The sequence below is a fragment of the Gopherus evgoodei genome, chromosome 4 (genome assembly GCF_007399415.2).
Source record: "Gopherus evgoodei ecotype Sinaloan lineage chromosome 4, rGopEvg1_v1.p, whole genome shotgun sequence".
In the NCBI taxonomy this organism is placed as follows: Eukaryota; Metazoa; Chordata; order Testudines; family Testudinidae; genus Gopherus; species Gopherus evgoodei.
The window spans coordinates 100,936,823-100,952,132 of record NC_044325.1 but is presented as its reverse complement, the minus strand read 5'-3'; the positions used below and the strand labels follow the sequence as shown (position 1 = coordinate 100,952,132).

At 41.3% G+C, this 15,310-nt stretch overlaps 1 protein-coding gene across 1 annotated transcript in view; it reads right to left on the bottom strand.

Annotated features, from left to right (window-relative positions):
- The window catches only part of GALNT18 (polypeptide N-acetylgalactosaminyltransferase 18), a 442,549-nt gene extending 430,879 nt beyond the window's left edge, over positions 1 to 11,670 (bottom strand). The window contains exons 1-2 of the mRNA XM_030560359.1: positions 11,457 to 11,670; positions 11,049 to 11,314 (exon numbers count right to left, since the gene is read on the bottom strand). Coding sequence (XP_030416219.1) covers positions 11,049 to 11,283 — 235 coding nt within the window. The 5' untranslated portion in view covers positions 11,284 to 11,314; positions 11,457 to 11,670. The remainder of the gene's footprint in view (positions 1 to 11,048; positions 11,315 to 11,456) is intronic.
- Between the last annotated feature and the right edge of the window lie 3,640 nt (positions 11,671 to 15,310).

Here is a 15,310-nt window from a genome sequence, read left to right as displayed (position 1 = left end):
CTCCTCAGACAAGTACACCACTGACCTCAATACAAACCCACTACGTGCTTTATCTAAAGAGCTGAAAGGAGGCTGGATGAGGATTTTGAGACAAGTAGGTGAAAGAGAGATGAACTTTAAGCTAGATAATTCGAGAGGCAAATGAAGAGGATGATGACTAGGGTTAGTGCATTAGAGGATGCAGAAATACACACATAAAACTTCCAGAAAGTCAGTCTTCACTTTAATGGTGCTTTGGATAAGTCAAGACACCAGTGTAGAGATCAGCTGGAGATTTTAATGTCTTTAAAAGGCAAATTAAAGAATTAGGTCTGATGTATGAGTTCACAGAAATAGTTCACCTATTAACAACATCTCCAGGGCTTGTATTCCAGAACTGAAGCAAAATCTCAGGCTCTAGCCACACTGCACATAACGCAGGTGTGAATTATCTTTATGCAACCATTCTTCAATCTCTGAGCTAGTTTTAAGGCACAATTTAAAACAAACAGTCTCAAGGCTACTCTAAATTGCACCAGCTATTAATAGCAGCTTCCTGGCTAAGCCTTCTTTCTCTCAATCACAGCCACTGCCCCAAAGGCTGGTAAAAAAGCCACTCCACTGGCCCAGTGTCAACCATAATGGGAAAATATTTGGGGAGCCAATTAAGTTGTCTTTGTGACTGCCACACCAGGGTAAGGATCTGGCCCATGATTTTTTATTTATCACCGTGTTTTCTTTAGGTATCCTCTCACTGGCATTCATAAGAACGGCCGTAATGGGTCAGACCAAAGGTTTATCTAGACCAGTATCCTGTCTTCCAACAGTGACCAATGCCACATGCTTCAGAGGGAACGACCAAAACAGGGCAATTATCAAGCAATCCCTCCCCTGTCAGCTAGTCCCAATTTCTGACAGCAAGAGGTTTAGACACACCCAGAATATGAGGTTGTACCCCTTACCAACTTGGCTAAAAGCCATTGATGGACCTTGCCTCCATGAATGTATCTAATTCTTATTTGAATCCTGTTATAGTTTTGGCCTTCTCAACACCCCTGGCAATGTGTTCCACAGGCTGATTATGCATTGTATGAAAAAGTACTTTTTTTTTTTTTTAAACCGGATGCCTACTAACTTCATTGGGTGACCCCTGGTTCTTGTGTTACATGAAAGGGTAAACAACACTTTATTCACTTCTCCAAAACACTGATAATTTTATAGACATCTATTATATCCTCCCTTGGTCATCACTTTTCTAAGGTGAACAATAGCAGTCTTTTTAATCTCTCCTCGTATGGAAGCTGCTACATTTTTGTTGCTTTCTCTGTACTTTTTCCAATTCTAATACATCTTTTTTTTTCATAGATTCATAGACTTACGGTCAGAAGGGACTATTATGGTCATCTAATCTGACCTCCTGCACAATGCAGGCCACAGAATCTCACCCACCCACTCCTGTATCAAACCCCTAACCTAAGTCTGAGTTACTGAAGTCCTCAAATCGTGGTTTAAAGACCTCAAGGTGCAGAGAATCCTCCAGCAAGTGACCAGTGACCCATGCTGCAGAGGAAGGTGAAAAACCTCCAGGGCCTCTGCCAATCTTCCCTGGAGGAAAATTCCTTCCTGACCCCAAATATGGAGATCAGTTAAACCCTGAGCATGTGGGCAAGACTCACCAGCCAGACACTGAGGAAAAAACTCTCTGTAGTAACTCAGATCCCACCCCATCTAACATCCCATCACAGACCATTGGGCATATTTAACTGCTAATAATCAAAGATCAATTAATTGCCAAAATTAGGCTATCTCATTGTACCATCCCCTCCATAAACTTATCAAGCTTAGTCTTGAAGCCAGATATGTCTTTTGCCCCCACTACTCCCCTTGGAAGGCTGTTCCAGAACTTCACTCCTCTGATGGTTAGAAACCTTCGTCTAATTTCAAGTCTAACTTCCTAGTGTCCAGGTTTATATCCATTTGTTCTTGTGTCCACATTGTTACTAAGCTTAAATAATTACTCTCCCTCCCTGATATTTATCCCTCTGATATATTTATAAAGAGCAATCATATTTCCCCTCAGCCTTATTTTGGTTAGGCTACACAAGCCAAGCTCTTTCAGTCTCCTTTCATAAGACAGGTTTTCCATTCCTCGGATCATCCTAGTAGCCCTTCTCTGTACCTGTTCCAGTTTGAATTCATCCTTCTTAAACATGGGAGAACAGAACTGCACACAGTATTCCAAATGAGGTCTCACCAGTGCCTTGTATAACGGTACTAACACCTCCTTATCTTTACTGGAAATACCTCGCCTGATGCATCTTAAAACCGCATTAGCTTTTTTAACGGCCATATTACATTGGCAACTCATAGCCATCCTGAGATCAACCAATACTCCAAGGTCTTTCTCCTCCTCTGTTACTTCCAACTGATGTGTCCCCAATTTATAACCAAAATTCTTGTTATTAATCCCTAAATGCATGACCTTGCACTTTTTACTATTAAATTTCATCCTATTACTATTACTCCAGTTTACAAGGTCATCCAGATTTTCCTGTATGATATTCCGGTCCTTCTCTGTGTTAGCAATATCTCCCAGCTTTGTGTGATCCGCAAACTTTATTAGCACATTCCCACTTTTAATAAAAAGATTAAATAAGATTGGCCCCAAAACTGATCCCTGAGGAACTACTAGTAACCTCCCTCCAGCCTGACAGTTCACCTTTCAGTATGACCCGTTGTAGTCTCCCCTTTAACCAGTTCCTTATCCAACATTCAATTTTCATATTGATCCCCATCTTTTCCAATTTAATTAATAATTCCCCATGTGGAACCGTATCAAATGCCTTACTGAAATCGAGGTAAATTAGATTTTTTGAGATCGGGCAACCAGAACTGCATGCGGTATTCAACGGGTAGGAGTACCATGAATTTATGTAGTGACATTATAATATTTTCTGTCTTATTATCTATCCCTTTCCTAATGGTTCCTAATATTGTTAGCTTTTTTGACTGCCACTGTTTCCAAAGAACTAACCACAATGACTCCAATATCTCTTTCTTGCGTGGTAACAGCTAATTAAGACCCCATGTATGTATAGTTGGCATTATGGTTTTCTAACATGCATTGCTTTGCACTTATCAACACTGAATTTCATCTGCCATTTTGTTTTCCAGTCACCCAGTTTTGTGAGATCCCCTCGTAACTCTCTGCAGTCTTCTTTTGACTTAAATATCTTGAGTAATTTTGTATCGTCTGCTAACTTTGCCACCTCATTATTTACCCCCTCCCTCATTTATGAATATGTTTAGCAGCACTAGTCCCAGGTCTTTGGGGCAGTGGTTCTCAACCAGGGGTACCTGTACCCTGGGGGTACACAGAGATCTTCCAGGGGTACATAAATTCATCTAGATATTTGCCTAGTTTTACAATAGGCTATATAAAAAGTGATAGCAAAGTCAGTACAAACTAAAATTTCATACAATGACTTGTTTATATTACTCTATATACCATATACTGAAATGTAAGTACAATATTTATATTCCAATAGATTTATTTTAGAATTATATGGTAAAAAATAGAAAGTAGGTAATTTTTCAGTAATAGTGTGCTGTGACACTTTTGCCTTTTTATGTCTGATTTTGTGATCGAGTAGTTTTTGAGTGAGGTGCAATTTGGGAGTATGCAAGACAAATTAGACTCCTGAAAGGGGTACAGTAGTCTGGAAAGGTTGAGAACCACTGCCTCGGGGGACTCTGCTATTTACCTCTCAGCACTGTCATGGGCAATGCTGGATTATACTATTATGATGCAGTTTATGTAACTTTTCTTGATGACAGACCCTTCTGCTGAGCAAGTGTCCGGAGCAGAAAACTTATCCCTCCTCTTAGCAGTCACAGCAGAGAGGCTAAGGGTGCAAAGGGTAGGCAACAAATGTATCCTCTCAGCCCTAAAGGGGCTCCCTCCAACATGAGAAAGTTTGCACTGCCCCTGTCCATTCTGGACTAGTCCTGCAGATACACAGTGGCCTTCAGTCTCCATACTTCCAGTGTGGTGAAATGTGCTGTGCTGTGGGAATAAATACTTGTAGGTTCAAATCCTGTCTAATCTGTTGCAGAGGAGGTGAATAGTCTTAACTTCCAGGAATGCTAAACTCATGTAAAAGAGAGAATACACTCCTTCAGCCCTGGCTAACTGTGACTCTGAATGTTCCTTTGGAGTGTTCTCACTCCCAACACTACTATGCAAAAATATATGTCATCATCAAGCTTAGCCTGCAGGAACCTCTCCTCTCTAAGGTAGATCCCTGCTCTGTAGAGTTTGCACTAATGTGGCGATGTTGGTTTAGGAATGACTGGATGCGTACTGGGTATACTGTCTTATGCTCCTTTTTACCTGTGCTACAGTGACATAAAACAACTCTCTGATATCAGAAGGATGGCCCCATGGTTAGGGCAAAAGCCTAGGACTTGCAAGATCTGGGTTCAATTCCCAGCACTACCACTGTGTGGCCTTGGGTCAGAGACTTACGGCAAAATTGACTGAGGTACTTTGGGCCAAATTTACAGAGGCATTTAGATGCCTAAAGATGCAAACACACATCTAGTGAGATTTACAAATCTGAATTAGACACCTAACTACCATGGACTCTCAACGGGAGCAGCGTCTAACTTTCCTAGGCGCTTTGTAAATCCCACTGAGGATACGTCAGTCTACACAGCAAGTCTCAGAGCTCAGGCAGACAACTTCAGGCTCATATTACTGAGCTAAAAATACCTGTGTAAATGTTACAGCTCTGAAGCCCACTCCATCCCTAGGCTTCAGAGCCCCAGCCCCAGCTGTAACAGCTACCTAGCTATTTTTAGCATAGTAGCACAAGCCCCCTGAGCCTGAGTCTGTCGAGCGGGGTTCTGAGAATTGCTGGAGTCTCAGGATTTGACCACGCGGCCTGTAAGCAAAAGAATGAGACAAACAGTGCAACTCACCCTAACAGCTATAAGTAAAGATGTTGAAGGAAAAGCTCACAACAAATTCTTTGTCTATTTTATTTCCCCATCAACAGCAGCAGTGGCTTTTCCAGCTACTGAAAGGGTGCTTTATACAAATCACACCTTTCCACACATAACTAGCTGAAGTTTTTACCATCAAAACTTTTAGAAAATTCAGTAATTTAAACTAGAAAAAAGAATTTCTGGCCTACTAGCATTGTCACTGCAAATTCCTTTCAAGTGAACTGACCTACTTCAACTAAAATAATCATAGAACCAGATTCTGTCAAAAGCAAATCAAATAATAATAATAATAATAATAATAATAATACAAAAAGAAATGTCTTATCTGTAGTAATAAAATTGGCTCCAAGATAGTTACTGGTACTTTAATAAAGCTAAACAGGAAATGTCCAGTTTGAGTCACTGTGTTCCAGCCACTGCAAAAGAAATCCATGGCAGAAGGATCAGCTGGAGTAGGAGGTGACAGATAATGTTGCAAGCATAAAGAAAGTTTAGATTAATGAAAATAAAGTTGCATTTATAGGCCTAGTGAATTTTCTCATTCTTAACTCTTCTGCATATTGTCCCTTGAATATATTGGGCTTATAGTGATGTTGGTGAGTTCACAGATACTAGTGAGCTGCACTCCTCTAGCTCAAGCCACTTGAATAGGTTTTTTTATACCACTCACTTCTTCACCTCAAAGCATGGGAAATTATAACAGCTGAACTCACACAAATCTCCACTGACATGCACTACCCGAGAATTAGCAAGGCAGTCATAGCCTAAGGGGAAAAAAATAATGAGAAAACTAATGGGACTTATCCTGCAAAGCCTTCACACACCATAGTAGCTCTTCCTCACACAATTAGTCCCTTCGACTTCAATAGGCTACTTTACTTGAATAAAAACTACACATATAGGGCCTTTTGTAACAGAACGTATACTTCTTGTCCCAGATTTATCCTTGATTTGACTTTCAGTGGAATAATTACATTTTATTTAGTGATAAATACAGTTAGTTCATTCCCTCAAGCACAAAAGCAACTAAGAGGGATTTGATGATGGTGCTGAGAATTATTTCAGATCCTGTGATCCTGGTTTTATGGAATGGTAAGAGGTTTCCATTCAGCTAAAATGTATTGCAAAGGATACTTAGCTGCACCAGAGTTTAGGCACAGCACACTTCCAAAAGAAGAAGCTGATTCTCATTTTCTATATATATTTAAAATAAAAAAATAAAAAGGGCGGGGGGGTCGGCACGGAGAATGGAGTAATTCGTTCCAGAAAGCAGGTCAGACACTCACCATATCCACTTTGTCCTCAACATATTTCCATCAGAGTTACGTCTACAACAGTGACTGCTGCTTCACAACATGGCATCTCCAGAAGAGATGAGGCAGTCGGAAACAATATCAGATGCAGCAGCATGCAAGCACCTAGGATTGACCTCCCAGTATCATGTAGGTGGTTGAGTAATTACCGGCTGGTAAATAGATTTTAAACTAGAATCACATTCCACAGATGCCACTGTCCATTTTCTTTTTTAAGTTTCACTGCACATTTCATACCCCCTACATTCAAGGATCTTTTCATTTGACATGGAAATGCAGCCACCTCTGGGACAGAAGTTAGGAAGCTTTGAACAACACAAAATGCCATTGCATAAACAGATCAGGGCAGACAGCAAAAAAGCACAAGAGAGTGTTCTGGGTGAGATCTCTGTGACTGTAAGAATAGCTTTCCAAAGGAAATGTTAGGCTCTCCATTATCTAAGACGTTTAAAAGTAGACTGGAGAAAACACTAAACTGCTTGCTTATTATTGTTAGTGCTGTTTCTCTTGTCATCGCAGCCCATCTGATATTTATATTGCAACAATAGATCAGCTCAGATGATTTTCTTAGTTTGCATGAAACTTAGGCGAGTTTTTTTTTAGTGCCAGAGCAAATGGATGAGGCATTATTAAGATGAGCGATGTGCTGTAAAAGTTCTCTTGTATCAAGTTTAATAAAATTAGACTTTTTTTTTGGTAGTAGTATATTTCTTGTAAAACTTGGGAGAATGAACTGTCTTCATGTAAATTGAGACATTTGATTTCAATTGCAAACTCTAGACTGGAACCACTAACATTTCTTGTAATTCAGTATTCATTACAATACTCATTAACCTTAGCCCTCTAAAGAAGATTGTCCAGTAATAAAGCTCAAGGCACAAAAAAATACATTAGCCACATTCATTTCTTAACCATAAAAAAAGATTGCATTATGCATAAAAACTATCCATCTGGTCGCTTCCTCATTTTCACATACGCACAAATTTTCTCAAAAAACAATATGCTATTTTGTTTGCAAACTGTAAAGGAAGTGGAAATTACACTTCTTATTGTGGATAGCCTAGTATATAATATATGCCTTCTACTGCAGAAATAATGGCAATAATAATAATATGTAGCACTTTACATTTTTCAAAATGCTACACAGTCATTAACTACTTAATCCTTATGATCTACTGCTGTAGATGAAGTAGGTGAGTACATCCCATTTTACAGAGACAACAGAAAGGTGAAGTGACTTGCCCAAGGATAGTCAACAAGTCAGTGGCAGAACTGGGAATACAGCCCCGGGGTTCATGGCCTGTAGCCTCAAGCTCAAATCCCTACATCATGCTGCTTCTCACCAAAGTGCCATATCTGTCTCTCCAGCTAAGCCACAGATGACCAATCCTCCATCAGGCTGCCCATTATGGGAACAGGAGCAAAAAGGCTTTTACACATCACAGGTGCAGAAATGGCAGTATGCATCTGTACAACTTTCCATGTAGAAGCAGGTCAGCCGTGAGCTTGCTGTGTACCCCAAATTTGCATCATTGCATACAGGGAAAAAAGGCACATGTGGTGTGGGCAGAGCAGATATAACTCAGGGTAGACATCCTTATGCCACCTACTAGAGTCCAAACAAAAAAGTGCATAACCACCATTTTGATGACAAGCTGTTGCACCTGAACACTTGCTGGAGAACTGTAGATACACAGCTGTGTTGGCTGATGGTGAACAAGTCCACAACATGGTAAGTGAATATCTGTCTTTCACATTTGACCCATTCACTCAATTTTTGACCAGTATTTACCTTCTCACAATATTAAATCTAACTCCCTCCTCCCCTTTCTCTCTCTCATGAAACAAAATGTCTCCAGACTAATGATTTGCTTATTATGCTACCTTTATTTCAAAGAGATTATTTTTCTTTGAAAGCACCCACCCTCTTGTTCCAATCTACTTGGTAAAATATTACACGGCTGCAATTTATATTCCCAAGGAATTCCTAGGCACCATCTAATTAAATCAGTCTATCAGGAAACAAATTAAAATAAAATATCAGGACAACTCCCTTGTGGAAAATATATTTCCATTATCACTTTCCTGGCAACTGGAGACGACCCTAAAGAATGGGATTCTATTGCCCTTGCTAATTTCATGTCTTGTCAACATTTGTGAAAAGAGCTGAGGCACTCAGAACTTCCATAAGAATATTCTCCAATAGACAAAAGTAGTGAAAAAAGCTCAATGGCAAACTACAGATAACTTTAAGAACTCAGACCACAGCCATTATGGAGGATGATCTGTTCTACATAGAGAAATAAATTCCAAATTTATCATTTGTTGATGCTGATCAAGAGGCTGATCCAAAGCCCAATGAAGTCAATGGGGAAAAAAAAGATATATCCCCAACTGTCACAGAACTGAGCAAAAAATATATTTTAAAAAAAGATTTATTTTGTATCTTCAGTAGCAGCCACCCTTGTGAACCTAATCACTATGGTTTGGACTTGAACTCCCATTTAGGGATAGTGATGTTCTATTGATTTGCTAACAGAACAACTGGCTTCATTAAGAAGAGCAATGCAAATCATTATATGTTTGATTTTAGCTGTTTTTTTAATAAATGTTAGTATTTATCAAACTGTTGACCTGGTTATTTTTAAAAGAGAAGCAGATTTCAGTTTTCTTAAAATGGTGTTTAAGGAAATGAAAAACCAAAAATGCTTATGAAAGAAAGTAACATCATTAGATAGATCATATACAATCCCTCTCATCCTCTCCCTTTAAAAAGGCTTTTTTATTGTACGTTTCACTATCATAGACAAAGAGCATGTTACCAAGCTAGCAAGCAGATACAGATCTAAAAGACTAACATTTCCTTTAAAATATTTTGAAGAAAAAACTGCCTCTATAGATAATTAGGCATTTAGACTAGTATTTTCAAAGAAGTCCAAGGGAGTTAGGCATCCAACTCACATGACATTCAGGTACCTAACTCTCATCAGAGCTTTTGAAAAGCCCTGCCTTAGGATGGAAAGCTATTGTAGAGTACTCCATTGCCACTCAGACAAGAATATATATCTCTCTTCAAAAATTAATTTTAGGGATCCAGATAAACCAGAGGAATGCCTGAAAGTCAGAGCTGGCAGGAACTGGCCTCACTCATCCTTCTCAAAGGAAACTGTGTTTTACTAAATTATCCCGGTTCCAGACAAGGCTGCTGAGAAAAGGAGGCAAGTGCAAACTCAATAGTTTAAAAAAACGCTGTCTCTTCAAAAATGTTATAGCACATGTACACCCAGAAGTCAGCATGAAATAGTAGGGCTTGAAAGTATCCCAATCAAACTTGAGAATCACTCTACACATTATGAACTCAAGCACCCATGTGGTTAATCATCTTTCCTAACTATTATGATGCTTGTTTACATTTCCAGCATATAAATTCTATAGGTCAAAACTACTTGGAAGCAAAGTAGATTTGTGCACCGGTGGTGGAAAAAGCAGCAGAGCTCGTTTACCAGATGATTTGCTCTGTGCATGTGTAGATAGACAAGACTAAGGAGACTAACGTTGGGCTCTGAAGCCTCAGTGCTGCCGCTACAGAAATACAAGAGGGCTCCTTCTCCAGCACCTCGCAAGTGACCTTATTTACCCTCCCTGCCGGATATTTAAATAGATACACAAATCATAATGGGGGGGGGGGATAGTTGTTTGTTCCCACACGGATGAGGAGAATAATGCGGGGGGCATTACCTGCAGATCACATATAAACAAAGTAATGCAAGATCCCAAGCACTGCCTGGTAATTTATCCATGAAACCATGTCAGAGCCTCCACCCGCCCTGTCCCGGAGATGGAAACAGAGACATTACACGGCTGAACGTCCCGGCTATAATCCCAGCTGGCTCCCGCATCAGCCGCGTGGGGAAACCTACGAGCACAGACACACCCGTGACAACGTTCCGTTCAGAGCCCGCGTGGGGGCAGATACACCACAAATAAATAAGGGTTGATCACAGACTGCAAGAAGAGCCTCCCTCCTCCCCGGCCGAGACCTGCAGGCACCACCCGACCGGCGATCAGGTTTATTGCTGCAACACACACACACACACACACACAGCCTACCCCCTTGGGAGATGTCGCCGCTGGCACAGCAAATGCTAAGGGGCCGCAAAGCTCGCCCCATCCCGACACCCATTCTCCTGCCCGCTGCTCGGCTTTGCCACGCCAACCAGAGCCCCAGGCTAAGGAAGCCATGGCAAGAGCCTTTCCCCCGGGCTCCGGGGCAGCCGGCAGCATTGTTAGCAGCTCCATCTCCAGCTCTCCGAGCGGAGGGAGCCGGCTTCGTCAACAAACCAGCCCGCACGAGCCCTTGGCTCACCCAGACTCGTCAGCCCAGCCAGAAATCATCCCCAAGGGAGGGTCGCCACTCAGCAAGCTGCGTAGCCAGGGGCCAGGGCTGCAAAGCGCTGCAACCAGCCACCCCGCCGCCTGCTCCAGCTAGCACGCTGCGCTCCCCGGCACTCACCAGGCAGCCGAGAGGCGGCTGCTGGCAACTTCTGCCTGCACAAGAGTCTGAACAAAGCCTCCGATTCTTCTGGGCTGCTGCAGGCATCTCGCCCCCGATGGCAGCCGGAATCTACCACCCGCACAGCACATAAAATGCAAGAGGAGGGGATGGGGAAGGCTGCAAAAGAAGGACCCGGAGAGGAGCGGGCTGGGGGTGAGGGTGGGAAAGCAAGAGGGGAGGAAAGGTGGTACCTTGTATGTGCTGCTTGATGACATTTTCCAAGTGATCCAGCCTTTCTATAATCCGTAAAGTGTCCCCTTTGTCTTCCTCTAACTTTTTCTCTGAGATTGGCTCCTGCACTTTCACATAGACACTGGCAATGTAGTTGGTGACCCAGCCCACGTAGAGCAGACAGATGATGTTAGTCATTCCACTCAAGATCACGCAAGTGGACACTAAAGTTTTGGTTTTCCTGGTGCAAACCATCCTGAGATCCCTCCATATAGCTTCAAAAATCCTGTGATCCAGAGAAATAAAATTAAAGTGCGATAAAAAAAAATCCTTCCCTCCCTCTTAGCCCAAAAAGGAGACCACTCAAATCAGTAAATTTCCATGCAGGAAGTTTGCTAGTCCACAGAATAAAAATCTATCTCGCCTACCGAGAAGGGGGAGCGGGTTGGGAGGGCTGGTTATTTAGGATCCTGGATTTCAATACATTAAAATAGCGGAAACTTTGCAACAGCAGCAAGTCATCAGTAGTGTCAGTTGCCCGGCTGGCTGTTCTGTTTAGGAATCGGTCGTTCCCATAGGCACGAAGGAAGCGAGTAGTCAAGTGTCCAAGTGTTGCAAACTTTGTTCTCCCCAGCGCTGCTTCCCATTTCAATCAGCCACAGCTCCCGAATCAGATCTTGCAAAGAGCTTGCAGAAGAGGCAGGCTTGCACGGCCTAAGATTGACAGATCTTCCCTCCAATGAAGAGCCGGCTATGGAGGAGAGTTTGTTAATATCACCCTATGACCAACGGGACCTAGCAGAGGTGGAGCTATACCAGGGGCCCACCTGCTTGTCTTTTACACATACACAGAGTCATGTACAGGGGTGTCTCAAGGGGCCCCCACAGTGCCACAGGCGTTTGGGTGAGGAACAGGCAGTTTCTCCTTCACACCGTCTCCGCGTTTGTTAGTCTGTGAGTGCAGGGCTTGGTAGGAGTTTTTTCCTCCCTGAGATAAGATGAGCTTGCTAAGTCCCAGCTTGCAACTTAGCAAAACTTTCTGATTTTTCTCAGGAGTAAGCTGCATTTTTTTTCTGCTCCCATTGTGCCGAGGCCAATAAGCTGTTTGAGACAAAAAAACAAGTCTGGGATTCCTCGGCACTCTCAACGTATCTGCCCATCTAGAAACTAGTTGATTTGTTTTCTGGGGTGAAGTCAGAGGAATTCCCCTTGTGCCTGTAAACTATTGGTTCTCTGGATCCAGATTGTCAATATTCCACCCTGAGAATATACTTCCCCTTTTTCTCTTGTTTTGTTTTTTGTGAACTGCATTATCATTTGCTAACAGTAGCTTAGATGCTGCACCTGGATTCCTGCTGGCAGACCCCTGCATCAACGCAGAGCACCATTGACTGAAATGGGACTGCACGCAGGCATAAGGAATTCAGGATTGTGACCTATATAAAAATGTCACTGTTTAGCTCAGTCCACAATGTTAAGTTCTTTGTGGGACTTCCCTTCTTTCTTCTCCATCTCAAACCACAAATGGATCAGAAATACATAACAGGTCAAATTCACCAAGCCTAATTCCATTGGTTTCAATGAAGTTACATCAGGAATGAATTTGCCCCATTAGTGTTAAACAAGGACATCTGTACTAAAAAACTATCTTTTGCTGGATCATTTTCTTTGATACTCAAGTGAAAAATTAAAGCTTAGTATGACTCAGGTTCGGAATAGCAAGGCAGTTATTAACATGCTAAAAAGATTTCAATACCATTAAGGTTGTCAACCAACAAAAGCAAGAAGTTACAGATGTTCTGCATCATACTGCAGATTTGAGATTACAGTAACCAGTATACATAAAATAAATCTGTTATTGTGCTTTAAATTCATGCACCACACATCTGAGACCAGGATTATCCAGTTTGCCCTTGAAATTGCAGAAAGCACAGTAGGTAACGGTACTTACTAACCAAACTCATGTGAGTGACCTTTGAACCCTGAAAGATCTGGCTCGGGTCAGTGTGTGTTCCAATTCTGCAACACAGTTGAATGTGGAGGGTTTTGTCTTAACTACTTATTTGCTTTAAGCTGTGAAAATTTTATGGTGCTTATAAAGGTGAGAGGGAGGCAGCAGTGATCTCCACCAAACGTATGTATCTCTCCTCCTATTAGTAGGTATGCCTAATGCTCAGTAGGGCTCAGTACCACTAAGCATGCTTATCAGAGACAACAAAGTAACAGTGTGAATAGGTATTGTGCTAAATTCTGCCAATCCACCTCAATACTGAAAAGTATTATCCTGGTTGATTCCAAGCTTCTCAAGCACAGCCTGCCTGCTATTTGGGGGTAAAACTAGCAAAAATTGCTTCTGTGGTGTTGTGAGGTAAACTAAATCCATCAAAAAGAACAGAAGTACTTGTGGCACCTTAGAGACTAACAAATGTATTTGAGCATAAGCTTTCATGGGCTCCAGCCCACTTCATCGGATGCATAGAATGGAACATATAGTAAATAGATATATATATACACATATACAGAGAACATGAAAAGGTGGGAATTGTCCTACAAACTCTAAGAGGCTAATTAATTAAGAGAAAGTCCATCAGTCACTAGAATGTGACCACCAAACTCATTGGGAAATAAAATAGGATTTGAACCCAGGTATCTAGAGGTGAAAACTATAATGAATGGGGTTTTTTGTTTGTTTGTTTTTGGTTGAGAAATAAATCTGATCACAGTAATTCATGAAAGTTTGCAAGACAGGCCAACTTACCTAGTCAATACACATTTTCAACCTTTATAAAATGCAGATCATTAACCCAAAGGATTGCTGTGGCTTCTATCATGTAAATCTACTGTACTTTGTGGTCCATGATGTAGATTCTGCCTACCTCAGTATTTCTCTTCATATTGCCCACTATTTCAGCTCCATGTATAGTAACAATTCTGAGAGCATCAGTGCAGATAGGCCACTGAAGTTTTAACCACCATGTCATTTAGACTTGCTCTGACCTTTGCATGCATGTACGCATGCATGAGAGCACAGACCCGCCCCAACCTGCGTTCTATGCATTTTAGGTTAACCCCACAATCTGGCCTTGTGACTTCTAAGTTCAAATAACTCAACAAATCAAAGTAAAACTCATCTGAAACCATCCCATGAAGGGGAGGAGTGACATGTATAAAGAAATTATTAAATTAAGGTTCTATTTATAAAGCATTAGTAAATGAGCAATAGACTTTACAAGCATATTACAGATGCGAGTAATATTTGTTATGGATAGATATGAGCACATAGTGTTATAGGTGGTTATAAACCATAGCTATAAGCAACCTATTGACATGTTGGACTCTATAACAAGTGTTTAACCATTTAGTAAAACATCCTATAATCATTTATTAATACTTAGAAATGGAACTTTAGTATAAACTGTGACAACAAACCTGTGGGAACACTCTCTTGCTACCAAAACTGAACTTCTCCACTGCAAACAATTATTTCCTGCCCACTCCTGCACTTGTGGAAGTCAGTGTTAAAACTCCCAGTAACTTTGATAGTACAGGAGCGGGTCATAAATGTGCTCCTCATTGTAATGCACAAAGATGTTCAGAAAAACCACCTGCATTCATGTCTATGGTAATATTTTGGTGATGGTTTGTTTTTTTTTAAAGTCTCTTGCCCAATGCACCTTTTTGTTGTTGTTGTTGTTGATATGATATGATATGATATAAAGCCACAGGTTTCAAAGTGTATAATATTTTGCAGTTGGTAGTAATTATTACCATTATTCTTTATTTATAGTACGGTAGCACCAAGTTCAGGACTCCATTTTGGGTAGCACAGAATAAACCACGTAGTAAGGCCTGGTCTGCACTAAACGTTTAGAATGATGCTGCTATGCCGACTTAAACTCTGGTGTAGATGCAGCTAGACTAGTGGAAGAATGCTTCTGTCAACCTAGTTACTGTTGCTTGGGGAAGCAGAGTTCCTGCAGCAATGGAAACACCCCTTCTGTCACTGTAAATTGCATCTACAGGCTTTAGAGTGCAACTGCTGTAGTGCTGCTGTTGCCCTTGTAGTGTAGACAAGCCCTAAATCCTTGCCCCACAGAGTTTACCACCTATATGGAGAAAACTAAAAAGGGTGGGAGAAGTGGAAGAAAGGAAATATTATCATCCTCATTTCACAGATAGGGGAGAGAGGCACAGAGAGATTAAGCGATAAGATTAAAGGGGGGGAGTTTAAAAAGCACTGTAGTGGTTTACAAGCACAAGTCTATTGACTTTCAATGGGATT